This window comes from Podarcis melisellensis (assembly GCF_964234715.1).
Source record: "Podarcis melisellensis genome assembly, chromosome: 15".
In the NCBI taxonomy this organism is placed as follows: domain Eukaryota; kingdom Metazoa; phylum Chordata; class Lepidosauria; order Squamata; family Lacertidae; genus Podarcis; species Podarcis melisellensis.
Genome location: NC_138532.1, coordinates 21,996,639 through 22,022,953, shown reverse-complemented (window position 1 = coordinate 22,022,953; position 26,315 = coordinate 21,996,639). Strand labels below are relative to the sequence as shown.

General features: G+C 41.6%; 1 protein-coding gene across 4 annotated transcripts in view; it reads right to left on the bottom strand.

The window, feature by feature from the left end:
* The window catches only part of ARHGEF12 (Rho guanine nucleotide exchange factor 12), an 85,265-nt gene that overhangs the window by 5,489 nt on the left and 53,461 nt on the right, over positions 1-26,315 (bottom strand). For 3 of the 4 annotated variants that reach the window (XM_081889735.1, XM_081889737.1, XM_081889738.1), the window contains 28 exons: positions 26,202-26,294; positions 25,210-25,320; positions 24,862-24,960; positions 24,105-24,147; positions 23,714-23,819; positions 22,715-22,852; positions 22,405-22,437; positions 20,915-21,026; positions 20,410-20,512; positions 20,063-20,272; positions 19,663-19,795; positions 19,350-19,385; positions 18,597-18,751; positions 17,812-17,958; positions 17,248-17,333; positions 16,161-16,286; positions 15,042-15,156; positions 14,027-14,127; positions 13,734-13,811; positions 11,885-11,960; positions 11,363-11,530; positions 10,209-10,296; positions 5,300-5,389; positions 5,021-5,097; positions 4,393-4,623; positions 2,969-3,430; positions 1,980-2,290; positions 215-287 (listed from right to left, as the gene is read on the bottom strand). In XM_081889735.1, the coding sequence (XP_081745861.1) occupies positions 215-287; positions 1,980-2,290; positions 2,969-3,430; positions 4,393-4,623; positions 5,021-5,097; positions 5,300-5,389; positions 10,209-10,296; positions 11,363-11,530; positions 11,885-11,960; positions 13,734-13,811; positions 14,027-14,127; positions 15,042-15,156; positions 16,161-16,286; positions 17,248-17,333; positions 17,812-17,958; positions 18,597-18,751; positions 19,350-19,385; positions 19,663-19,795; positions 20,063-20,272; positions 20,410-20,512; positions 20,915-21,026; positions 22,405-22,437; positions 22,715-22,852; positions 23,714-23,819; positions 24,105-24,147; positions 24,862-24,960; positions 25,210-25,320; positions 26,202-26,294 (3,601 nt within the window). The remainder of the gene's footprint in view (positions 1-214; positions 288-1,979; positions 2,291-2,968; positions 3,431-4,392; positions 4,624-5,020; positions 5,098-5,299; positions 5,390-10,208; positions 10,297-11,362; positions 11,531-11,884; positions 11,961-13,733; positions 13,812-14,026; positions 14,128-15,041; positions 15,157-16,160; positions 16,287-17,247; positions 17,334-17,811; positions 17,959-18,596; positions 18,752-19,349; positions 19,386-19,662; positions 19,796-20,062; positions 20,273-20,409; positions 20,513-20,914; positions 21,027-22,404; positions 22,438-22,714; positions 22,853-23,713; positions 23,820-24,104; positions 24,148-24,861; positions 24,961-25,209; positions 25,321-26,201; positions 26,295-26,315) is intronic. The other variant, XM_081889736.1, reaches the window with a different exon arrangement.

Below are 26,315 nucleotides of genomic sequence, written 5' to 3'. Positions count from 1 at the left end.
AAGGGCGCACCTCTTATACCATACAATCCACTAAGAGAAAGGTGCACAATGTCAGCAAACCCAGGTATTGAATTAGAATGTTTTATAGCCAGCATCTTTTCCTGAAAATTCAGGAGCTGCAGTGAAAGCTCTAAAAACTTTTGCAAGAAAGATTAACAACTGTTTCCCCTTGTATTTATGTTTAGAAGGTGCCCAGGGAATGGGGAAGGCATACCTGAGTGCTCATCTGTGGGGGCTGTTCCAGCCAGCCTTTGTTGAAGAAGAGTAGCATAGTTCTCCTCCACTTCCTGGAAGATACAACCCAACACACATTTGATCTGTGGCTCACTTGCAGACAGCAATCAGATCAGACTCACTGAAATTGTGTCTATGCCAAGTTCTGGAACAGATTCAGTCCTCTATCACTGAGAACTCCAGTAATGAGAGAACCTCTCCTATTCTTTCAAGCTATTACTTGTTTTCTCTCCAGATATGGAAAAGGTCTTGCAGGTTTGGCAGCAGCTGAAAACAGCAGCCCATCAAGGACAGAAGGGCATTGCCTCAGAAGCGAGCAATGCCATTTTTACACCACAGGAACACCACTCATCCCAATTTAGCATCTCTTTGGCATTGGCCTGTCTGCCTTCTGTTTATCTTCCTGAAGCAACTCTCACACAATCATTACTGGGCTAGCAAAACTCTGCACTTTCTAGCATCTTGAAGGTGAAAAGTCACTGAGCACATTTCCCAGATGGAGAAGAGACACAGGAAGACTCTCCAGTCAAATCCCATGTTGCATTTTCACATGTCAACCTCACGCTCCATGAAAATTCCTGTCTTATTCAGAAGGACCACATTCCTAGTAATCTGTGAGCAGAGTATCTCTGAGCCACAGTGCAAAGCTGACAAGGAAGGAAGTCTAACTTATAAATACATGTGTACATCCTATGCCTATGCCCATGGCATCACTCACAGGAGCAATCATGTGCCTGGAAAAATGAAACATATTAATTGCTGCACCTTATCAATCTGTGGTGCAGCAGGAAGCCAAGCCTAAGTCTAATGAAGCAAAGGCTGAATTCTCTCATCACTGGACTCTATCTTGCAATGTTTTATCTTTATTCAGGTTGGTGCCAGGATAAAAAACAGATTGTAGAGAATAAGCCCTTAAACCCTTATTTTATTTATTTCATAATATGTGTACACCGCTTGATTACTTAAAAAAGTCAATGCAATTTACAAAGAAAAATGTGCTTCATATTGGACTCACACATGATGCACAACACTCTTTGGTTTCTTGGGACTGTTAAAAAATTGCAAGAGCCATCCAGTTGGCTGTAAGGAACTGGCCTGCCTCTGACAGCATTGCCCTAGTCCTGGTTCCATCATGTAACAGCCAGCCCTTCTTCCCAAGGTGCTGCATTGTCTTCACATCTTTTCCCCTACTTTGATTCCTGTACTTTCATTTCACTGTGGCCAAATCCCTAGCTTGCCAACTTTAGATCTAAAGTGTCCCTGTCTCTCTTTGAGCCTCTAAGATACAGAGAAGTTCTCACCTGAAACTGGGGCTTTTGACACACTCGTTTCAGTAAATAGAAACTGATCTTAGCCTCTAGTTTTTCTGCTCCACCCCCCGCCTCCTTGCTGCCTGAGCTTTTGAATGATACCTCACAATACTGGATCCTAAAATCACTCTTTCCCTTCATTCACATTCCCTACATGAAGCCTTCTCTTTCTCCAGGATTACCTTAAGGTTTTCATTTCTTTCCCTTTGAAAAACTCAACTGAACTGAACTCTCCTGGTCGTGGAACTTAGGGTACAAAACTTACCACCAATCTCAATTTGAAAAGCTACAGTGAAAATCAGTGAAGAAAATAAAACACATACAAATCCTCAGCATGCCTTGTCCTCCAGGAAGCGTTTTTGTTCCCAATTTCCCACGTTCTACACGTTTTTAGAAAAAAAAATGCAGCCAAATTTACACAAGAACACACCGTACCTTTAAGTGTTCAAGGTTGGCTTCTATCTTCTGGATGTAATGCATTATCAGGGCACAAGACTCCACGGAGAAGGGAGGCCTTAGTACACCTGAGCAGGATTCCTTAGCAGCTTCCCAGTGGGAGGCCATTAATTCCTCTGCAAATGCCAAGCTTCCTTCGTCTGTCCGGGTGTCTTGCAGAGATGGTGGTGGTTGGTGGGCAGAGTCCATTGTGCTGTTGCCTGCAGTGCACTGTAGAACCAGCGAAGTTACCTCCTCATCTGTGGAGCTCTCCTGTACTGTGCCATATCCGTCAAGGATCAAATAATTTCCTGTGAAGACAATATCTTAACACTAACGCTTCCAGATAAGAGCAGCTCATCTAAGATGGCAGCAACAATACCGTATGTGCCTGCCCCTAACACCTGTGCATGCCATGCAAGTATGAAATTGGTGTAACCTTAGCAAAAAATGTTAAGTTGCATTCAGAACGTGACTGGACTCAAACCTCTCTGGAGGTTCTTCTCCCTAATCTCAGGTGCTTTGGGTTAAACTGGTGAAACAGGAATTCATGGTAAAAAAGCTACCCCATCTCTCCTGTGGCTCCTGACACGAACCTGGATTTGTGAATATGAACCCTCTGCATAATTCTTCTGCCAAAGTCAGTATTTGCAGCCAAGAACACATCATTTTAAGTTTTGTGAAGGTAGGTAGAGGTGCTCACACACTTGCCACCTTACAAATTTCTTCCATGGAACACTGCCCTTGAATGGTTGATGATGTGGGCCCCCTGCCACCTCCCCAACCCCCAAAAAAGAATTGATGTACTGGGAGGTATCTTCCCACAGGGTTTTTAGGTTAAATATGCATTCTCACAACCAGTGAGATACAGTGGATGCACACATCTTCCTTCACAATGATATGTGCCATCAGAACTGACGTTCTAAGAGCTCTGCCCAAATTATAGCAATATTTCATTTCAGCCTTACACATTTGTGGGATTTATTCACCTGAGATCCGCAACTGCACCTCTTCTTCTTCCTTCCTTTCTGCCACTTCACCCTCTGATTGGTTCTCATCGCTGTGGGCTTCCCGAGCATCAAAAAAGTGCTCTCCACCATCCTCAGAACCTATCACTTCAGGCTCGGTGGTTGGGGTATCTGGGTTTGTGCTCAAGGGGTCCATTAACTGACTGCTGTTTGACACAGTGTCCCCTGGTTGCATTAATTCACTTGAAGTCCGATGACTGCAACAAGGTCCAAAATTATTTGTTCCCATGGCAGAGGGTGTCCTACTGGCCCCGGAAAGGGATGTCTTGTCATTGTCCGAGTACTGTAGTCCTCTCTGGACACAACTCTCCACTTGGGTCCTCTGACAAATTGTCCTATGCCTGGCAATACGCTGCCAGCCTTCAGGAGACTCCTTTTCAGACATGCCCAGCTGCTCCATTAGCAATTGCTTCAATAAGCCCACTGAAAGGGAACATAAAATCATCACAGATCTTGCAGGTCATCTCCTGCGACTGAAATTAACCTGTGCACATAAATCATATGTTAAAGACTGGTGCTCGAAGAAGGCACAAACTCAGCAGCCAGCTCCTTTTCTCTTTTTAGAGAAGGTGAAAGATATAAGACATGTCAGGAGACAATAATCTAAAGACTGGCATGTTATCTGAATGCAGCCATGTACATCTCTATGTCAAGGCAAGAGCTGCCAGCTCCTCCACAAATCTCATCCCATTTCCCAGCCTAGGTAGAGCAGTACTTTTCTGAACACCTGGAGCATAGCAGCCATATCCCTTGCCTTTCATTTGTTCTCATGCTCTAGGCCTGGTTTAATCAGAAAGCACATTTTGGTGGTTGAGCCTCACCTTCCTGACACCTCTCAAAGACATAAGGCATGGTTGAGTAGGCAAGAAATTTTTTAAAGAATACAAAGTATTTTTAACAGGGAGCACGCTCCCTGTGGAATGCCCTCCCTTCAGATGTCAAGGAGATGAAGAATTACACAACTTTTAGAAGAGATCTGAAGGCAGCCCAGTATCGGGTTTTTAACGCTTGATGTTTTCATTATGTTTTTAGACATGCTGTAAGACAAACTGTATTAATAGAATAGAACAGAATAGAATATTTATTATATTATATTATATTATATTATATTATATTATATTATATTATATTATATTATATTATATTATACCACCAATTCACCAACCTAATGATGGTACCAAAGAACCATTTCATTTTAAAAGGTATTTTACCAAAACACACAACCAGCCAGCACCTAGCTCTTTTATGTCATATTTGGCTCTCTCTCTCTCTCCAAAAAAGGGTAGGTGATGCTCATTTAGCTCAAGAGGCAATGGACAGCAGTTGAGTACCATCAAATCCACCATTCACTTACTCTTGGGCCCCACACATCCTCATCTACTTACAATTTCTTAGTGCATCCAATGCCCATCGCTCTTCTGAACTTTGGAACAAGTGCTCTGGACTTGTGTGGCTGTAGTGCTCAGAGGACTCTTTGATCAGCAACTCTGCTGCTGGTTTTTCTCCAAACTGCCTGTCTGCCTCCAGGAGCTCCTCCTCTTCCAGCTTCTCAGACATTGCTGCTGAAGGAGACTGAACCTTCGCCATCAGAGGAGACTCCAGTCCCATATCTTTATCTAACAAACAAACCACCAAAATCAATGCAAACTCAAAACTGCTTAAAATACCTTATTTAAATTTCTATCTCTCTTAGCCTATAGCTTTAGGAAGGCTATAACAAAATACAAACATTGCTATTAAACATGCTAAATGCATGCATGCTTCTAGTCCTGGAGATGGGGACAGAAGACAGTAAAGTATAAATAGATACAGTACATTGGGCTATTAAGAGACACAAACCTGGAAGGAATAAATCGACTATGGCTCAAAAGTGACTTTTGTGCCACATGCACATCTAACACTTGAAACACAATTCACAATAAAGAAAACCTTGGATTTACCATAAACCATTAAAGGTATAAAGGTAACTCACGCCACAGTGGTGGGACCCAATACCAAGCATGTAACTTTTACCTGGACTCTGCATGCTGCTATCAGGAGTAGCTTGTTCTTCCTTTAATTTTTGCTGGTCTTCCTCCTCATGATCTTCCCTGCAAACCAAAGAGAGAAAACAAATCAACCACATAAAAAGTGGTATCACCATCCACAATTTCTCTTTCTTTCTTTCTTTCTTTCTTTCTTTCTTTCTTTCTTTCTTTCTTTCTTTCTTTCTTTCTTTCTTTCTTTCTTTCTTTCTTTCGTTTAGAACCTGCCCGGTTATAATGTATGGACACAAGCAAACACACAACTTACTCGCATGGCCCAGACGGCGGAAATGGAATTACGCTTCTACCTCGTCCAACTTTCACTGTTCCTGCCATCCGTGCTATGAGGTCCTGCCACCTGTAGATAAGTAAAAAAAGAACTAGTGTAAAACATGATGCCCAAGAAAAAGAAGTGTGCAGAGTTTTAGCAAAACTGCTAACTAATTCTTCCTGCACTTCTTCCTCACATCTTTCTAATACACAGGGACAAGAGGTTTCAGTGCTGCTCACAACTCTTTCAACCTATCATTTCAGTTTGCCCCCGTCGGCTTAAATTTACCGTTGCCAGTTCCTTGCATACATTTATTTCCTTCTCTTAGGGTTGCTGTGTGAACAGAAGCAATAAATGACTGTTCAGTATGGAGAGATGGAAAAACAGCTTAGAAACAAGAAGCCTTGTCTCTGCGATGGCCAAGTAGCTAAGACTGCACAGGGTCTCCATCACATTCACACAAAGCCACGAAAGGAAATTCTTTATTCCTGGAGCACATGCTGCTTTGCTGTACATGCACTCAGTTGTCAAAAAGAAAAAAGTGGCTACTGGATGAGGGCTGAAGGGACCCAGAGCAGGGAGGGAAGCTGATGGGGAAAATCCCAGTAGCAGAGCACTGAAAAGGGGGAAATTGGTGACAAAGCACAGCATGTTGCTATTCTGGTTTCCTTAAATGTTTAAGGTACGCACAATGACAAAAAATGCATAAAAACTAACTGATCCTGCCACATCTATCAGTGGACACCCAGAAACCAAACACCAAAGCCCTAAGAAATGTACAAATGCAGCAATGGGAGAAAGAAGAGAGAGAGAGAGAGAGAGAGAGAGAGGGGGGGGGGGTTAAGAGAAGTCAGGAAAGGCAACCCCTGGCAAAGGAGAAATAAGTTGTTCTGTCCCGCCTTCAGCATCCCATTTACATTTTTTAAAAAAATAATCTGCTAAGAAACTAACAACCACTGCTTCCATGCTGGCTAAAGAAAAGCTCCACAATGTGCAGTCTGCTTGGAAAATGCAAACTACTTCCAGCAATGTAACATTTTACTGAAAAAACTAGTCAGATTATTTGGCAACTGATGAGTAAAGAGTTTATGCTGAACACCAGAAAACACTGCAACCTATTAAATATGCAGAGAATCACTGCAGAAACTATCCCCAAACATACACCTCTAACTCCTGCACTTAGAACTTAATAGCCCATTTGAGATTCCAAGTAGGTGAACAAAAACACACAGACAAAACTTGCCAGGCTGCTGAGATCTTTAGGTACACAGAAGAAGTCATTTTAATTGGACATTGCCTGTAGGAAAGACAGACTTGCAGATTTCTCTTTCTGCAGCAAACTTTTCAAATTTATAATTAATGCTCCTCAGGCCTTTTCAAAACATTTGCAGTGTGCACAGGAAGATGATGCAGAAGATGCCTTTTAAACTCTAAATCCTCTGTTACAGTCACCAAATATGTCTAGTGTGCAAGAGCAACTGCTAAATATGCAATTCAGGATTAACTATTGAGTGGGAAGAAACATTATCAATTAGGGAAAGAAATTCAAGGCACATCCCAAGACACACAACACAAAAGGCCCATTTGGGCCTCTTGCATGAATAATTTTAATCTCTGGCATAACCTGTATGACCTCTATCAGGAGAGATGGGGGAGTGCAACCCTGCTGGTCTCCTTGGCAGCTCGACAGTTTTTGACGCCACTGCTCATTGTATTTGTCTGGAATGACTCAGGGAGGCAGGAGTTGGAGGTACTTAATTATAGTGGTTCTACCACTCCTTCATGCAGGGTCACTAAGAGAAAGTGGTACTAGGAGATTGTTGCTTGGCTTCATGGCTTTTGGGCTATGGGAATCCACATGGGTCCATTCTGTGTCCTGTGCTATTTAGCATCTATATGAAACCACTGAAAGTTGTCATCTGGGGATTTGAAGCACAATGCGATTGGTATGCAGATGACACACAGCTCCATCTCTCCATCCCATCTGAATTAGGAAAGGCTGTGCAGGTGTTGGACCAAGGTCTGAAGGTAGTGAATGGCTGGATGGAAGCTTATAAACTGAGGCTGAATTCTGGTAAGATGGATGTGATGTAGGTGGGTGGTTCCTGTGTCTGGGAATTAGGTGTACAACCTGTCCTGAGAGAAGATGCACTCCCCCTGAAGGAAGAGCTTCATAGCCTGGCAGTAGCCCTGGATTCCAACTTTTCATTTGTCACTCAAGTGCCTTCTGTGGCTAGGAAAGCTTAGACGTATTTGCCAGCTGCAGCTTTCCCTAGATCTGGATAACTTGCCCTCCGTTGTCCATTCTCTGGTGCCTTCCCACTTGGACTACAGTAAACAGCTGTGTGTGGCGCTGCCCTTGAAGACAATCCAATGGGAGCAGCAAGTTTAGAATGCAGCTACTAGGCTGGTAAGTGGGTAGCCTGGTGAATGAGTTCTGCACTGGCTGCAGGTAAGCTACTGGGCCAAATTCAATATGTTATTCCTAGCATATAAATCCCTAAATGGCTGTGGACCAAAGTACCAATGTTAGAAACTGAGATATGAAAGCTAGGAGCTAAATGGCACCTTAAACTTAGATTATGGCCACTGCAACAGAGTGTCTAGGCACACTTTTTTATAACAAGAATACAAAGCTGAAAATGAATGAGCTGCAGCTAAAATCTTACGTTCATTTTTCACATGGTCTAGTCCTCATCTGAAGACTGCAAAAAATAAAATAAAAAATAAAGCCATACTTCTCCTGCCCGCCCCCCTAATATTCTTATGATGGTCCCTTCTCCAGTCTTCAGAGAGTGGCTGGAAGTCGGGAGACTGAAAAAGGTCCTCCTTTTCTTCCAGCAGTGGCAGTTATAATCTGAAATCTTAGGTGCAGTACTGCACCCAGAGCACACAAACTACACACATTAATGAAATTCCCTGTCGCAAAACGTGCCTAGAACAATGGGAGTTTTGAACACTGCAAAATACCTAAAATATTGGGGAAAGTACTAACCATCATCTTGGACCAAATGATCAGCATGCGAGGCATTGTTGGTGGGTTATTCAGTTGGCAGTGACCCCTGAGAGGAACTTATTAGCAGAAGTTCCCCACTTATAGAATGCTCTCCCTAGTGAGATGTGCCTGTTTCCTTCATTACTGACTTTCAGGAGAAAATTTAAAATATTCCTCTTTGCCCAAACATTTGGCAGCTGAAACACACTGTCCTTGACACCCATGAGATCACTGGTTAAGCATGTTTTTACGAATGTTTTTAAATTGTGTTTAGTAGTAGGGTTTTGTTTTTTGTAATGTTTTGCCATTGCTGCTTCTGCTGCCCTGGGCTTGCCCGGGAGGAAGGCAGGATAAAAATCAAAGAAATAATAATAAAACAAGTAACATGGGAAAGGAAATTCTGAAAGCAAAGCTGCGGCCTGTTGACATAACTGTTCTGCAATGTTAGTTCCCCCTCCACCTTTGGGATTTGCTTCAAAGGTGTTAATTAGTGGCTGAAAGAGCAGTCCTCTGTGAAAACAGGATTTGAGTCAGGAGAAAGGAGCCTTGTAAATAACAGCCGAGCTATCATCTCTCATGCTACATAGAGGTGAGTTCAGAAACAGAAAGTATGAGAAAGTATTCAATTAGAGAAACTGGCAGCAACCTCCCACTCATCCACCCCAACCACATTATAGGCTGCATTGTATGGTACTGTTAGGCGGATGGAACATAATTGACATAGCATTCAACACATGGTGGTGATTTCAGCTACTTAAATTTGCTTCAGGAAATATATTTGATAATAACAGAGTTAGGCTTTTTAAATGCATATAAATATGATCTTGTAAAATTGTACTGTAATATAATGGATTCTTCTGAGAAGATTACAGTAAAATAAGCAGAGAGTATATAATTCACCAAAACAATGAAACAACAAAGCCAACGACGACCAGGGAATTACCAAAGACGAGGAGCAAAATTTATGAGATGCCCTCAATTTCCCCCTGTCTTAAGATAGTATGCATGTATGTATGTATTTAAATCAGTATGGCATAGTCACTTCTGGAATCCCTGACCTTCTAAACAAACTCTTAATTAAAACACCATGCAGAAAGAGGAAATGACAATTTTCTGCTATACAAGACTTGAGGACTATTAAAACAAACAGCAAAAGGTTTGGATCACTGCCAACTCCCTGAAGCTGACAAATTTTCTAAGAGTCTCCCTTCTCTCTCTTAGCTGTAACAGTTTTAAAGAAAAGGTGGGGACATGCCAAGACTTCAAAATTTCTATAAGCAGCCTACACCACTTTTGCCCAGAAAAAAAAGCTGTTCCTTTTAACCTTGAATAATTTACTGCAGGGCACAAAATGGACCAGAAACAGCAAATGGGCAGTTTCATCAAAACTTCTAGCTTGAAGATTGTACCCTGCACCCTGCTTTTGAGTCAATTGAGAAAGAAGTCCTAGAAGACCACAAAGCAAGAAGATGGCATTTATACTAGCTCGTTTATTTTAGGAAAAAAGAAACAGGTTGTCCAACATTATATCTCACTGAAAGCAAGCATCATATCTCTCTATTTGAATCATTACTAAATGTAACCAGATACAATGTATTCAACCATCTAAGTTTGGAGGTGCTGCTGACTTAAGCTTACAACCAAGGCCAGCTCTACAGATGGGTAAGCTATGTAGGCTCCAATGCTGTAGACCAGTTGAATCCCTCTAAGTATATGCCCCATTCTTCCTAGCTGGAGAGGAGTTTAGAGCATTAACTCAGAGGCTGTAAAGAGGGGGAAATCAGGAATTCTAAAAACAACTATACTACTTTGAGTGGGAAGCTGCTTCATAGATCTGGAACACAAGATTTATCTCCCTCCTTAGAAAATGATAAGCACACTGCATTGGCGATGACTGCCAAGCTCACTTACACAGTCTTTTCAGAAACCGTCTGTGCCACCAATTCATATATCTGGGCTCCATTCTCTGACATGGAGATGACAAAGAAGGCTTTGTTATCTGGAGGGAAATACAGAACAAGTTAAATCTGATGGCATCTTGTCTTGCTTTGTTTTACCTAGAAATCAGGAGGCATGTAATGTAGCTAAGGCTGGGGAGGAGAACTCACACAAAGAACTGCATGAATACAGGATGGGATTTCATTTCTAGAGCTCAAAAATTGATGGCAGAGCAATGTTACTGCTCCCTATATTGACTTCTTGAATTCCCCAGAAGAAATATTACTGGAGTGTCTGCTCTGTTCAAATCTGCAGGGTGGTTATACACTGAGTGCACACTGGTGTTTAATCCAGCTATGTTATTTCCAACAAAAACAATAAGACCAAAGTGTTGTCTGGCCATACTGTCCGAAACAATACATTTGAACAGAGACTGTTCCTCCTGGTATGAACAAAGCAGACACACTCTAAACCAACTGATGAACAACAATAAGCACATATAAGTTGCAGTCATGCACCGTAAATTAATGCAATTAACAAGCAAATCTAGGACCCAGGGGTGTCAAGTTTCTAGAAAGTATGGTAAACTGAACAGAAAGTTGGGCTTGCACCTGGAAGAATGAGCTTCAAGTCTGATATTTACCATGGATTCATTATGTGGCCTTGGAAAATAATAAACAGGAAATACCAGTGACCTACTCACATCATTACTGTGAGGACAGAAAACTAAAGGAGTGCTTTGGGAAGTAAATGTCGGAGCTACCTAAATGATACAACACAGTAGATGTAGCTAACAGCAAAGCTGTTCCAAGCTTAGGCAGGCATACTTTGGCAAAGTTTCAAAAACAGAATGAGATAACATTAGGCTCATCCCAACAGACACAACCTTGCTTCAAGACACTGATTGTGGGAAACATGGAGAGGGGGGAAACGTTCTCATACAATTTCCCTGTGCCGTTCAGGCTTGATCCAGTTACAAGGATGCATAAGCAGACTGTAATCAGATCTGCAGCTCTAGTTCAGTGTAGACTCATTTTTTCCATCTGAGCAATGGCTCTGTTAGACAAAACTATCTTCCTGAAACCATCTTTCTTCTGCCACCATCTGGCCCTTGGAGCTGCACTAACCTGTGGCCACCTGGCGAACCAGCACCGTATTCAGTTTGATGACAGGGCTGAATATATGCTTGCACTCTGCAGCAGAAGCCAGGATCTTGCTGTGACATCTCAGCACCAGTCTATCATCTTGCTTCTGTAAAAGCACCAGAATATCCTCCAACAGCAGCGTGTAGAGATCTGCAGTGGGTTATAAGGGCAGTCAGGAATGGGTTACTGATCACTCTCTGTGGCACATAGATGGCAAACTCGCGCAAAGACAATAATCAGCAGTGTGCTCTCTCAGCAAGGCATGCAAATAATTCACCTTGGAACTACAGAGGGGATTGAATCATCTTGCATATCACTGCTGTGTCCTTGCATAATCTTAATGATCCTCCAACCCATTCCAAAATGCCCAGAAATAGCTTAATCAGCTTCAAGAAACCTACATACATTATTGTTAGTAGCTAACTTGTGCAGGTGCACCTCCTAATTTCCCCCTTCTACTTAAAAATCTCACAAAAAGCCTGTCAACATGATGTACATGATTACCAATTGTCTTGTCCCGATTCACCTTCCACGTCAGAGGCCCTTCATGGACCATCTTCTTCTTGGTTAAATCCAAATTCTGTCAACATAACACAGAGCAAAAAAGCACCATTCACAGGAGGTTCACCAATACTGACTGGAGGACTCCATAGTGGAAATCTTTCAGACTATGACAGTTGAACATTAATAGTGTGAAAACGAAAAGCAGTACCTAATTAAAAGGCTGGAGGGGCCAATTTCACCTTAAGTATAGCCCCAAGCAACTCAAAACCCGGGGCACCTCAAAGACTATTCAGATAAATTGTAACAAGAGCCTTCATGAGCTAGAGTTCACTTTGCCAGACGCAGGACTTCTTTAATATTTTGATATCAGATAGTTAACATTTAGAATTCCTATGCCTACCTATCAAATTCTAGTATAACGACTGGAGTGGAAAGGTTTCCTTAGTCTGTACAAAGGCTCCATTCACCAAAAATGACAAACCATGACTTTCAGTTACAGAAGCAGTTGCAACCACTGGGCTTCCACATTTCCTCCTTCCACTACATTACATGAAGGGAGCTTTTGCTTCTAGCTTATAGAAAACCATAATTTGTTCTTTTGGCCACATGCAGCAAACTATGGTTTGTCATAAACTAGAAGTATTGTATAAGTTTCTAATCTTCTCCCTTTATGCCCAAAGAGGGGAGGGTAGGACATGAACCCAAGGCTCTGCTCTAGCCATTTTCATAACAAAGGACAGTCAGTAGAACCATCTATTTCGGGGCCCTATCATCTTTTCTCATATCACAAATCTGCAAATTAAACTGCTGATTCACCAAACATCCATAGCCCACCTTTGGTCCTATGAATATGACAGACTATAAATCAAAAGCATGAAAATGAACCAACAGGGGTTACAAATATATGGGTACTTGCAAGGTCATGTAAGTTCTCAATGCCTGTCACGCACCTGAAAGTTTCCAATACTGAGACGTTATGCATGTAAAATAGAATTTTTATGAGCCCTTCCTTTCTGACCTTTCAAGCACTGCCATCACAAACTTAACATTTCATGATCACCTTGAATTCTTTATATCACAGTTTACACTTTGTAGTACTTTTCTGGTAGAATTTTAAACTTCGTGGTATTACAAAGCTACTGAATGATAGACTCTGAATTTCATGACATGCATGAACCTTAGTAATTCTGAAATTCTTAGAAATGCACAATTAAAGAAACATATTCCAGGAGAGTACTTCTAGGAATTTTTATAACATGCCTGCACATGTATATCCAATAGTGCAAGTCAGCTGACTGGCTTAAAAGTTATTTAATTCATTAAAGTGTTTTTATGGGTTAGAAAAAGGCACTTGATCAGATGAAACTTCATGCCTTTATTTTTGTCAATACAATGCATAGCAAAATCTAACAGATCTCTGTGTTTTAACTGGTGGGCCTTGTAGCAGTGACAATATTAAATCAATAAATCAGGTAATAAATGTCAAAAACCAACTATTGTCAGCTAACACGAAAACTCTATGCTCATTTTGAAAGAAAGGTGGGTTAGAAATTTTATAATAAATAAATAACATAATGAAATAAAATATGGAAGTCTAATAAAGCTTACAAAATGAGGAGCAGCAAGAAGCTTAAAGTCTAAAGACTTTAAAGGAGAAAAACAATAGTAAGTAATTACTCCAGGGAATATGCAGCTTCATGCAAGATGCGAGCACCACCACCAGTACATTCCATAGGTTACAAATATTCTATGTGGTGACACTGGAGGTGGAGCTGGTGGCAAAAGGATCTAAGAATATATTAAAACCTGATGGAATTGACAGGGCTCGTCTCACAATGTTTCCACTCACCCTGAATTCATCCAGCATAGGGCCCTCCAACTGCTTCAAGTAGGACAAATCAAGACGGCGCTGGTAGTCTTCCAAATGCTATACATGAAAGAGAAAATTAAGCCAATTACATTGGCGTGACTAAATGGCTGCATCCAGGCAACAGCACTTGATCTCAATTTGGGATCCCTTTAGGAGGACAGTTGCACATATGTTATCTCCATCCTCTTGCTATGGATGTTACACATCACGGCGGCACCTCTCACTCTTATCTTCTCCAGACCCAGACCCATGGACCTCCTCCTTCCTCTCACCTGCTTATTTTCTGCTTCTTTGACAGCTTGGTTCACATAATTGAGGATCTGCCGACAGTGATCTGCTGCTTTCTTCACTTTCTCTTTCTCCCCAGGTTGTTCTAGAAATGAAACAGTGATCAAGACAGTTGTCTCCAGAGAATAGCCCACAAACGTACTTGTAGACGTTGTCACATTCTACTTGACTCAATTAGCAATACAAAAAAGAGAGCGTTATGCCGAGTGTGTATATAATATTCTCTGATTACCATGCCTCCTTCTCATGTTGCAACTTAAAAGATCTAGAAGTGTGACAAAAAGTCACTACTGTGTTTCCTAACATATCATTAGCACACATCATGTACATTGTTGGCGTCAAATGAGAGCTGTATACTGTATAGCTCACTCTCAAGAATCTCAACCCTGCTATTAGGACAAGCTGTGAACAACACACATCATCTGTTATTGACATGAGAAAAGGAGTGCGTCTCTGGGGGTGAAGTCAAATGTTAAGTTCTGAAGCCTCTCTCATGAATGAGTATAGCTGCAAGGTAGCAGAGGTTTAGGATCAGTTTTCCTTTTCCTGAGATGGGCTACCTTTACAGGTTGATGAGCCCCCATAAAAGTATTACATAGTATTACACAGATGCACTTTTAACCAAAATTTAGCAAGGTTCTGTTGCATGCATGCTACAGCAATTAAGAATATAGAAAGGCAGCAACAGCAATGACAAAACAAAGCACTCAGAGTTCTTCCATCCAGAGTAAACTCAAGAGGATGCTTTACAATTATTTCAGCAGAATTTAATAATTTTTGCATTACATTTTTGTTGACCAAGGGAAAGCAGTTTACCTCACCAATTCAGAGAAAGACATTTGGCACTTGAAAGAGGAAACGTGGCAATACCTTAGGGGCAGGGACTGACGGCACTGAATAGAGTGAGTCATGGATGTCAGATTCCTTTTGAAACCCAAATTGTTCTTTTGCAACTGCTGAAGTCCCAACCACTCACTAATTGAAAGAGCTATATGGTACCTGTGTACTTTGCAATGTTATCCAGCAGAAGGGGATATTTGGTCAGCCTCTGCATCTCAGTGGGAATTATATCTTTCAGCTGCAGTCGGCGACAGAGTGGATTGCTCTCAGCATCCTAAATTTAAACAGCATAATAACAGCATTTGTCATTTTTATTAAGGCCATAATTACCTGAATGTGTACTGTCTATTCATCATATAAATGTCTTGCTGGCTCACATTTTTGGCAATTAAATACAAGTCAAGGAACGCTAAGATTTATCAGACAGACAACACAGCCCTGTTGTACTGGGCAATTATATAGAGGAAAGGCTCATCACAAAAACTGGCGGTGGCTTCCTTCCCTCATTACTTCATATGGACCTGATATCATCAGCAATCAATCTCAGTCACCTACTTAAAGAGGAGCCGTCTTAGTCTTTAGTGCCATGGAGAAAATGCACTACACATTTTTCAGAATTCCCACTGCTTCCAAATTGCCAGACATTCCAACCAATGTGAAAAGGCTTTTCCTCAGTAATGGATGGCATAAACCCCACCACATCTCCCCTCATTGCTCAACAAGGAGTGCTGTGCTTACTCTAGTTTAAGATAACTAACATTTCACACTTCTAAGAGCTTCTTGTGAAGTCCTACTTTGGGAACTGAGAACTTAAGTGCCTGCAGACTAGATGTGTTGGACAGTCTTCAAGTCCATCTAAAGGGGTCCTGCCATCTCATGTACTTGACGTGGAGCAATGCAAGCTGGGTAATAATAATTTATTATTTATACCCCGCCCATCTGGCTGGGTCCCCCCCAGCCACTCTGGGCGGCTTCCAACAAAACACTAAAATACAATAACCTATTAAACATTAAAAGCTTCCCTAAACACATCCTCTGACTTGCTGAGCTCACCAAAGGAATGTCTTGGATATCTTCTAGTTCACTGTACTATATAGACCAACTCCCATTTGGTCTGAAATCGGAGATTGACGTATTCCACGCAGCATTTAGGATTAAGATTCTTCTACCAAAGATGGTAGTAAAAAAACAACAACAATCCACATTGGTTTTTCCTAATCTACAATGCGTACCGGTCCTCTAGCAGGTATAAGCTAGATTTATACAAATCAAAATTACCTGGACAAAAGTCTGGAAGCGAGAGTCCTTTTTCTGCCGTGACTTGATCACCTCCAGAGCAAAGGGCTGGTTGCTACAGAAAGTGCCAGTGGCTTGTTTCATTTTCTCCTCCCCTGCTCCACTGAACTGAGACAAGAAACCAAGGGAACCAAATGTAGCAAAGCACAAAGCAAGAAAGGTCATATAATGACATAAAGACTGGCATGCCCTGTTATTCTGTTAACAAAGGAGATGTTGTCAAAAATGTATCCAAAATAGGGCTGAGTAGTACCTCAGAAGAACAGCCTCCTATGGCCCCTATTCCCAGTTCTCACCATTGGACCATCTTTTCAAATAGAAAATTGGAAGAAGGAATTCATGTTATGGTTTAAGTTTTGGATTCCTGTGAAGAATGGCCCATGTAAAACTCAATAAATAGTGATATAGAAAGTAAATTAATGCCAAGTAGATATGGGTGCCACTTATTTTTGGGTGGTTATCATGGTGGGGTTAGGGTAACTAGAGCTTGCTGAATGCCATTACTAGTACATGTCTACCTAGGATTTCTATGATAAAAGTCTTGTCTCAGAAATGTAGTCTGACAATAGTTTTAATAAGCCATATAAGATCATGATTCTTCTTGGAATAAAAGGGGGGGTTAATCCACAAAACTGATGAAGTAATTTATAACTTGAACATTTCTACAGTGGTTCATTTCCAGTATCACATCCAAATTTTATGCTATCTGAACTTCACAGACAACTTTTAGAGAGATAAACAAGTCCTCCCCCGTTTTGTAGGTCACCTTTAAGCTAAATGACTCATTCATTTATTGTTAATTGAATAAAAGAAGTGCTCAGATAGATGGATACACTGTAAGAGAAATGAAACACATACACCATACTGAACTCCCTTCATCTTGCACAACTTGACTCCCCCAGATCAATGCTATTCTTTTAGAAATGAAGAATTCCTGATAATGGGTTCTCAGACTAGACAAATTGCCAATGTTGACCTGTGGCTCTATTTGCTACTTCAATCTTTGGTTTCTCAAAACATTTCAGTTTTCAGAAGGAAAGGGGGGGGGAGCAAACAGAATTCAGTTTACCCAAGTTAACAAGTCCTCTCCAATTTGATCAATAACTGACGTTTCGTTCCTTTTCCTCACTGCTTTCATCTGCTCATTCAATCCAGCTAAATAACCAAGAAAAAGAAGAAAGAGGAAATTACCAACCAATTTCAAACTATTCATGCAATTGCTCCAATCCATTGACGCCTGATGTGCTTGAGAGCAATAAGGATCTTCTATGTTTAGGCAAACATTGGCCAATCAGTTCAGAGTTAACCCTCACTGTGCTGCCCCTTCAATGTGAGGTGAGTCAAAAGTCCTTGCTTGTGTCAGAAAGCCAAATGCACACCAGAAACTTATGGAGCTTCGTATCAAGAAAGAAAGGATTCAGATATTATAGATCATTGGAAACCCAAGAACAGTATTTTGTAAATATTGCATATCCAATTACTGTTCTGTAAGGTCTCCCTGTTGGGTAAGTTGCACACAGTCGTCTGTTACTTCAGGGTTGCTCTTACTTCAACACAGCCACATTAAGAGCCTGTGCATATTGCCACTACTGTTTTAAAGCAGGGTTGAAAGCAGTTAGATGCCCTCACTCACCATGGAGCTGGAGGATATCTTCCACATTTGAAAATATTTTCCGCAAGTCAGAGTGAGGCAAGATCCCTTCACGGGACACACGCTGATAGAAGACCTGATCAAGAACCTTCAGTGTTCGGACATGAGCACGCTCAGTGTAAAATAACTCTAGAAATAAAAGAGACAAGAGAGATGAAATGGCCTTTGAATGGAAAAACCGAAAAGGATGGGAAGAAATTAAACTGTTTAAAATCTGGAGCTGGAGAATCAGATTTAGGCAATTTCAGGGAACAGATCATCTTGCATAGTCAGCAGCTTAAATCTGTGGGGAACCTCTGCTTGTTTTTGAGGGCTCCCAAGAGGGAAAACTGAATATGCAAAAAAGGAAGATGTGTTAATGATTGCATTTGGTCCCAAGTAGTGTATTAGCTCCTTCTGGACAAAAAGACTATAGATTTGCATGCACTGAGATTAAGAAATATTCCAGAAAGCTCTGGATTTATGTTCAGATCGTGCCTTTCAAAAATATTAGACTGCCTTTTGTAGAAGTCTGAAAAGCCTTCAGGCTTCCCTTTGAGCTGTTCCACCACCTTTCAATCTATCTCGGCTAGATCCTGACCTTAGAAGCTGAACCAGGATAGCCTCCACCCGTCCTTCAACATCTGTGTACCTGGATTTCTAAAGCTGAAGTTTGTGAAAAAGATCAATTCCTACTCAGAGCAATCTGATGAAGACAGAGGTGGTACTGGCATGTGGAGGGTTGGACAATCTAAAGTAAATCTGATCAATGCAAAATAAAAACTTACCATTAATCACTTCCTGCCGTTTAATCTCAGAGGGTTTCAAGCCAAGCAGCACCTCACGGCTCACAAGCTGCTGCCAGTTGGGTGGGTCTGTCTCCATGTCAAAATCAAAGAGCTCATCTTCACTCTGATTATCCACAGCACCCACACTGTCCATCCTGTGAGAAGGGAAGTTCCAGTGAAATATTTTAATTTTAGAAACTGACTTTGTGGAATGGGAAGAATAAGAAATGTAAGCTAATAATAAAACACCCCAGAGACTTGATCAAAAAGTCTGCCTTGTGGTTAGAGAAATGGAATGTGTAGATGCCCTCTGCAGATAAAAGCTGTAGCCAGAAACTAAGTGATTTAACTAAAGTAACATTGTAGATCAATGCAAAGGGGTGGAAATCTCTCCTGAAAACATTCCGGTACTGTATTAAAATCTGCAAGTTCAAGCTGCATTTTTTATTGACACCTTATCCTTATACCAAGCAGTCCTGCACTGTGCCTAGGTATCCAAACAGAACTTTATATTAATGTATTTGAATCTGAAAAATAATAATAATAAATATATAAAATAAAATAAAATTATATCCCACCCATCTGGCTGGGTTTCTCCAGCCACTCTGGGCAGCTCCCAAAATAATATTAAAAACACCTCTAAACACCTGAAGCCCTCCCTAACCTGAAGGCAGCACAAGCAGATATTTATTCTAGCGATCTCTGCCCAATTCAGGTGTCACTGACAAAATCTGCTTTCACATTTGTACTCACTTGCGGAAAGATTTTGGTGTTCCTGATTCTGCTAACCTAGAAGGGAAATAATTATTTATCAAACGCTGATTGATGGAGCAAGGCAGCCAGTCACAAATCTTATAGCATGGTCTAAAACAAAAGTTATAGGTTGTGCATAAAGGTTCCATACCATCTAGGAGTGTGCTATGCTACATGTAGAGAGAACAGGTTAGAAATTTAGAACACCATTGCCTTTCTAGGTTTCTACGTAGATTGGTGCCCCACTTTCCTCTCACCCACACCCAGAACAAAGGCTGGGCAATGATGACTTATCCTCAAAGCTAAGACTTGCCTGTCAAACTCTCCTTCCTCTTCCTGCAAATGGTCAAGTGGTGGAGATGGGAAATCAAAGACGGTATTAGGTGTACGAGGTGTACCATCCAGAGAGTCACTAGACGATGGAGTTTCTCCAACTTGCTTCGACCCTAAAAAAATAAAAGAAGGGGTTTCGCTCTCAAACTTTGATCAATCACATCCATTTCAAAAATTACTTTGTGTCTCCACCTCATTTCTCTGCACCGCCATCACCAAGCAAGAAGTAACTGAGTCTTCAGCATTTAGGGACCTACAGCAACCCCAAAAGGACTGCAGCCTACATGTTGGTGAAATTCTGGTGGCAGTTTAACATTCGTTTTCTTGAATCTGGGAAGAGCGAGTAAAGCACATAGTTTTTAATCTTATTTTCTTTTCACCTGTTTCGCTATCCTTGCTCCCTTCCTGGGAAGGAAAAGTTCCAGCAGCTTGTGGAGACATGAGGTTAGCAGGTGGGTAGGCTGCATCTGTGCCATCGCTGGACCCACTCTGGCGCATCTTGACTGAGTCTTGTGGCTCTGGACTGACGGAGGAAGGTGTGGATAAGTGCTTTGGATGGCGCTGCTTCTGCATTTCCATGGCTCTGCCTACTGGATAGACAAGAGGCAATCAGCTGCAGAGAGATTGTGTTTTCACTCAAATCATCCACCCCACACTAGCAATGCTCAGCTTTGGGACAATCCAGTCAGGATGCTAGAAAAATAATATATTTCTTCATCTTACATACTTGCATAGCTGTCATGGCGGCTTGGCCTCCTTGGGGGTCCCAGGATATTGGGGAAGACTCTCCTCTTCTTTTCATCTCCTTCCTTCTCTTTCTTTATACTCTGCTGTTGTTGAAAGGAAGTCAAAGAGAGCATTAATTGAGGCAGCCTTCCCACATGAACCCAGTTAAAAAAAAAAATTCATTAGATGTTCGGAACCATGGACACAGCTGAATTGTCTTGCAACATCGTTGTTAGTTCAGAATTATTTTCCACTGTGCAACTGATTTCCATTGAGGCAAAATGCCTTTGCAGGCTAAAGAGGATTTCTGTGTTCTCAATTAGATCCTATATTGCCAATCAAGAAGTGCAAGTAGCTTCTAATGAAGTATACTCAGGAGATAGCAGAAGTATTTAGTAACAGTTAAGACCAAGGTTCTATTAAGGTCAACTACTGTTTTTCATTAGTCTGTCTGCCTGCCAAACTTAGTTGGATAGAAATTCTAACCAAAGATGTGCCACTATTACCTTTATTTTTGGCAGGAACCCAATCCGTCGCTTCTGATCTAGCCCCCGGGGCTCTTTAACTCTCACACCAAGATGCTTCATGTAGGTGAGAACCACATATTGTATGCTTGAACTGTAGGTAAGGTCAAACACAAATATAAAATATATTTAAGCAACATAAAAAGTAGTATCAGGTTGCTTGAATTAAGCAATGGGGAAATGAGAGAGTAGCAAATTGTTTTCTCTTCACTTAAGGACTTGTCTGGCATTGGAGAATCAGTTTGTACTGCTTCTGCACTACACATTGATACCCTTATTAATGGCCAGCATATCTATTCTGCTTGTAAAGAAATAATAAGCCTGATGACTACTACCGTAAATTTTTCCAATTTAAGACCCTGAAAAGTTAAGGTGTGGCATATATTTGTGACATTTTACCATATGCTGCTGAAAGCTGCTTGGCGGTGGGGGTGGAGGGAGCAGCACGCCTGCCTTCCAGCTGGTTGGTGGCAAGTGCTCCCTAACTACTTAGCGGTTGAGGAGAGTGTCGTGCCCACCTCCCAGCTGGTTGGCGGTGGGGCGGGGGGAACATGCACAGGCCAACAAGCTAGGCAGCGTGCACATCACCAACTAGCTGGGAGAGGGGAACATCGCTCTCCCTCATCGCCAAGCACCATGGGAGTGTGCGTACCGCCAAGCAGCTGGGAGCAAGGCACACCGCTCCCCACACACACACTGCCAAACAGCTAGGGAGTGCATGCAACCTCCCAGTTGGTTGGCGGTGCGCATGCTCCCTAGCTGGTTGGCCTGTGCATGCTTCCCCCCTCACACCGCCAACCAGCTGGGAGGCAGGCACCCAGCTCCTCAAGCTGGTGCCAGCTTGAGCAGCGGGGCACCAAGCGTCAGCACCGGCTTGGTGGCCGCACCCACAAATAAGCCTTGAATTTTAAGGGTGCAGCTCATATGCAGGTGTGGCTTATATTCGGGCCAATACGGAATTAAAAGCTGGAAATTGAAAGAACACAGGAAGCTGCCATACACTGAGTAAGACCATTGGTCCAGCCAGATCAATATTGCCCACACTGACTGACGGCAGCTCACTGGGGTTGTAGAGAGGGGACATTCCAAGCCCTACTGCTGGGAACTGAACCTAGGACCTTTTGCATGCAAAGCATGTACTCTACTGCTAAGCTTTGGAGAAGTTTGCATAATCATGTAGAAAGTGAACTAGAAGTTATTAAAAGCAAAATATACCGGATTTGCAAATTTACTGAATGCTGCCAAAAAGTAAAAAGAAACAAAGTGGTGGGGAGCTTTTTCACGCTACAGAAAGATAGGAGTCATAGCACTTCCAGTACTGAGTTTACTGTGCACTGCTTAGAACTTATAAGTTAAATATGCCCACACAGCCAGCAGAGGGCTCTCTCCACCTGGTCACAACAAAGACAACACTGAGCAGGATTGTGACAAAGGCACTACTAAAAACAACAGCTACGAAACTATTTGCTTACCTCTTCTCTTCTTCAATGGGTTGAGACGTCATCCTGCAAAGGAAAGTGGCAGAAGAAGCCAATTAGCAGTCGCATCATCATCCTGTTCTCTCTAATTCTGCCTGACAAATTCTGAATTATCTGTCAGACCAAACTTTTACAGAATGGAATTCTTTTTGAGGTTCTGTAGGTCCTTTGAAAAATTGAGTCCTGGTTAGGACTAGATATGAGCCTTATTTCAACGAAATGCAGCTGTGACAGACATCATCATCAAATTCCCTTCTCTGCTTATGGGAGCCAGAGATACCACATCCAACACACGCACACTTACAGCACTTCTTCAATTTTGGTAATGATCTGCTCTGCACATGCTCTCTCCTTCTCCAGTGTGCTCCGGTCACGAAAACGTTCTGCATCCAGCTTGGCTAGCTCTCCTTCTGCCATGGTCAGCCCCATGCTGCGTTTCTGTCTGAATACAAAGGGGAACAGCAGCCTGAATGAAATTACTGGGAAGCAGAACTGAAGAAATCTACACCCATCACTCAGGGCAGCTAACATGTACCCTCGGGGCATCGTAGCCAGTCATGCCACTATCAAGCTTGTACCCTTGAGGAATCTGCTTCCAACAGACTGTACTTCACACTGCAGAAGGTGAAGCTAACAAGTACTTCAAAGTTGTAAGCTTGCAGTGCAGCAACCTTAACATGAAGCACTGATTTTTACACACAGTGACCAGCAAGTACTGGTGTAAACAATCTATGCTGAGCACAGGAACTGCTGGGTCACTGTGAAGTCAGTTGCTATGCCTGTGTCAGCCAGTTGGTTTCCCTATCAGGCATGCACAGAATATTAATACCAGGCTAGAAGACCTGCTCATGAAACAGCAACAATAACTGCCTATCTTTCTTTAATGTCACGGAAATGAGTTTCTTGGACTCTGGAAGTTTCCCACACAGAGAATTTATCTCGGCAAAAATAAGTTCTGAATTTTGAAGTGGACTATTTTTAAAATAATAATAATAATAATTTTACAGTGATCCATTTCACTGAAAAGCAGAGATTTTCTCTTCCCAGGAAGGACTGACTCTATGGAGGTCAGCTGCTTGGCAGGGCAGCTGAGAAGAGCTAAACAGGAAAGGCTGAGGCCGCAACCCTTCCTCCTGCTACTTCTGCTGCTGTGAAAGGGCAGAAGCCAAACCCTCTCCAAAAGGCTTCAATGCTTTGGCCTATGCTCTAGTCATCCCATACTGGGACCATGCCAGAAGGTCAGAAAGAAGATGCAAAATTACTCTTTGAAGCCAGCAGAAAGCCACACACAATCAATATATACCTAAAATCTTCAAGGTGCCTCTGGACTTCAGGAAAAACTTTATCTTGCATAGTTTGAATATAGTGGCGGTGCAATTCTTCAGGAATCAAGTCTAGCCTTCTCTTTTCTGCAGGTAAAAGGAAGAAATGTCAATCTGTTTCACTCAGAATGAAAGACTTCTCTGTGATTTTTTTTTCTTGGGTTCTGCAGCATGGATTATCTTCCTGCCCAGTTACCAAAGGATTTAGCAGCCCACAGCAGGTCTGTATTACATAAACACCAATGCAATTTCTTTCTGTCTCCCAAATTCAGCTCTGTGATATCACAGGGAGTCTTGTGAGGACACAAAACCCCTTCAGTATTAGGTGCTTATCAGAAAGCATTCTCAATGCAAGATTTAAAATAATCTTACCTAGATCTGCAGAAATTTCTTCTGGGACTGGGACTTTCAGATTCTGCAACAATAAAAAGGTACAAGTAAAATCAATCAATCAGTCTAGGCACCTTCACATCCTCAGAGATGTCCTCCGACTGCACATCATCTCAGGGTGTGTACATGCATGCATGCACATGCGCGCACGCGCACACACACAAAGCATGAGGCATACAACCTTTTACTGTGTTGGGTCCCTTGATCAAGACTGTTATGAACTGGTTCACGTGTCACATTAGTCTTAAATTCACATTAAACTATGGTTTAATGTGAATAAGCTGTTATTGTGATGTGCCTTCCCTTCTACTGCTGCTGGGCTGCAGACCAAACAAACCAAGGTCTGCATTTTCCAAATAAACAACAAGCCAGATTCCGACACATTTCATCTGTGGCATGGCAGCTGCAGGAGGAGAGGGGGAGCACCGTGGAAACTTGTTTACAGTAAACCATAGTGTGTTTTAAACTTTGGTATAATGTGAAATGTAAGCTGAGCAAAGATCCACATCTAAAAATTAATTAGTTGGTCTAAGAACTACATCTAAAAATTAATCTGCCTTGGAAATGTAAGGGACTCTGCCTATTCTGCCTCAATGTGAACATTTGGTTACAGAGCAATTATGATGATTTAAAGTTAAAACTTGCTCCCTGAGACCATCAAATCAAAGATCAGTAAAGCAAAATTAGTTGCAATTAGTAATACATACAGGAAGAATGGTATGCGTGCTTTGGAACTTACTGCAGCTCGATCCAAGAAGAACTGGTTAAACTCACTAAAGACACGCCGAGTCTCTTTGGAGTTTGTTTGTTTGTACAGGTCCGCAAAAAGATAGCAAAGCTATGAGGAAAGAAAATGATTTTTTAAAAGGATAGTCTAAAGGAGTTACAATTTCCTTTGAGAAACACAAGACCAACACCAGCAGCCGAGTTGCTTTGAGCATTAACTTCATTTCTGAACTAAATTTAAAATCTGAAAATAAATAAGGGTTTTTCTTCCTGAACCCAAAAGGCTATGACTGCATGGAAATAGGTTAAATAGAAATTCAAAATCCATTAGATTCAAACAACATCTAGAATGGCATCTTACCAATGAAGCAGGGTCAAACTGGGACACGACATGATGCAGGAAGACAGACAGGTGAGCAGGGCGAGATTTCAACAGCTCTATATTCTGGAAACAGCTGCACTGCCCATTGATCTGTACATACAGATGAGACAATATCAGAACCAGCATCTCCAAGATATCTGCCTCCTCCCTCCCTCATTTTGTTGATTCAGAAAAACTTGGCATAAGCTTGCTTCCTTTTCCTTCCACACCACCCTGCATTTTAACACAGTTTCTAAACACACACATTTAATCTCCTTATAAATCTCCAGTCAGTCAAAATACTTTGGAAGAGATGGACTTATTTATTTATTTTAATGTAAATGCTAATTTTCATTCATATGATTACAAATATTAATGTGGTTCACATTATACATAAAACAGTTGAAATCAATAAATATCAACAGTGGAAACATCCAAATATATAATTTCAGGAACTAAAGCAGCCAGGACAAAAAAGGGGGGGATATCCTCCTCCATCTAAGGCACTCTCCAACAGGGCAAAGGATTATTTTGCTTTACTGCCAGTTTCATTCTAAAGGTGTAGACCATTATAACTGGTAGGTTCTGCAAAGCAATTATTACATTTTTTTTATTATTATTATTATTATCAAGGTCCTGATGACCGGTAAAATAAAAAGCCACTATCCTACAGAAGGGAAGCAGGGTTAGAAATGGCGACCCCAAATCCCACCCCTCTTCTGTACCAGGACTAGAAAATTCAGTAAAGCCACTAAGTTAAGCATATTTACAAATTAGGATAGAAAAAATGGCTCCCACCCTATATCTTTTAAAACAAAAAAATCCCAATCTTTCAATGAATCTTCTAACAAGTTTAATAGAATTTTCCCAAGAGGGGCTCCTACCACCACCAAAAGAAAATCCTGCATGAACAAACCTGTCACTTAGCCACAGGGAAGCAATCACACCACAACCAGTCTTTTACAATAACAAGAGAACAGTTAAAAATTCACCTGCTCCTGTTCACCATCAAAGTCGTCATCTTCTGCTCCTATGATTGGAGGTGCAATACGACTGGAGGGACTTCCAATACTGGATTGAGAGTCCTAGCATTGACAAAGGAAGAA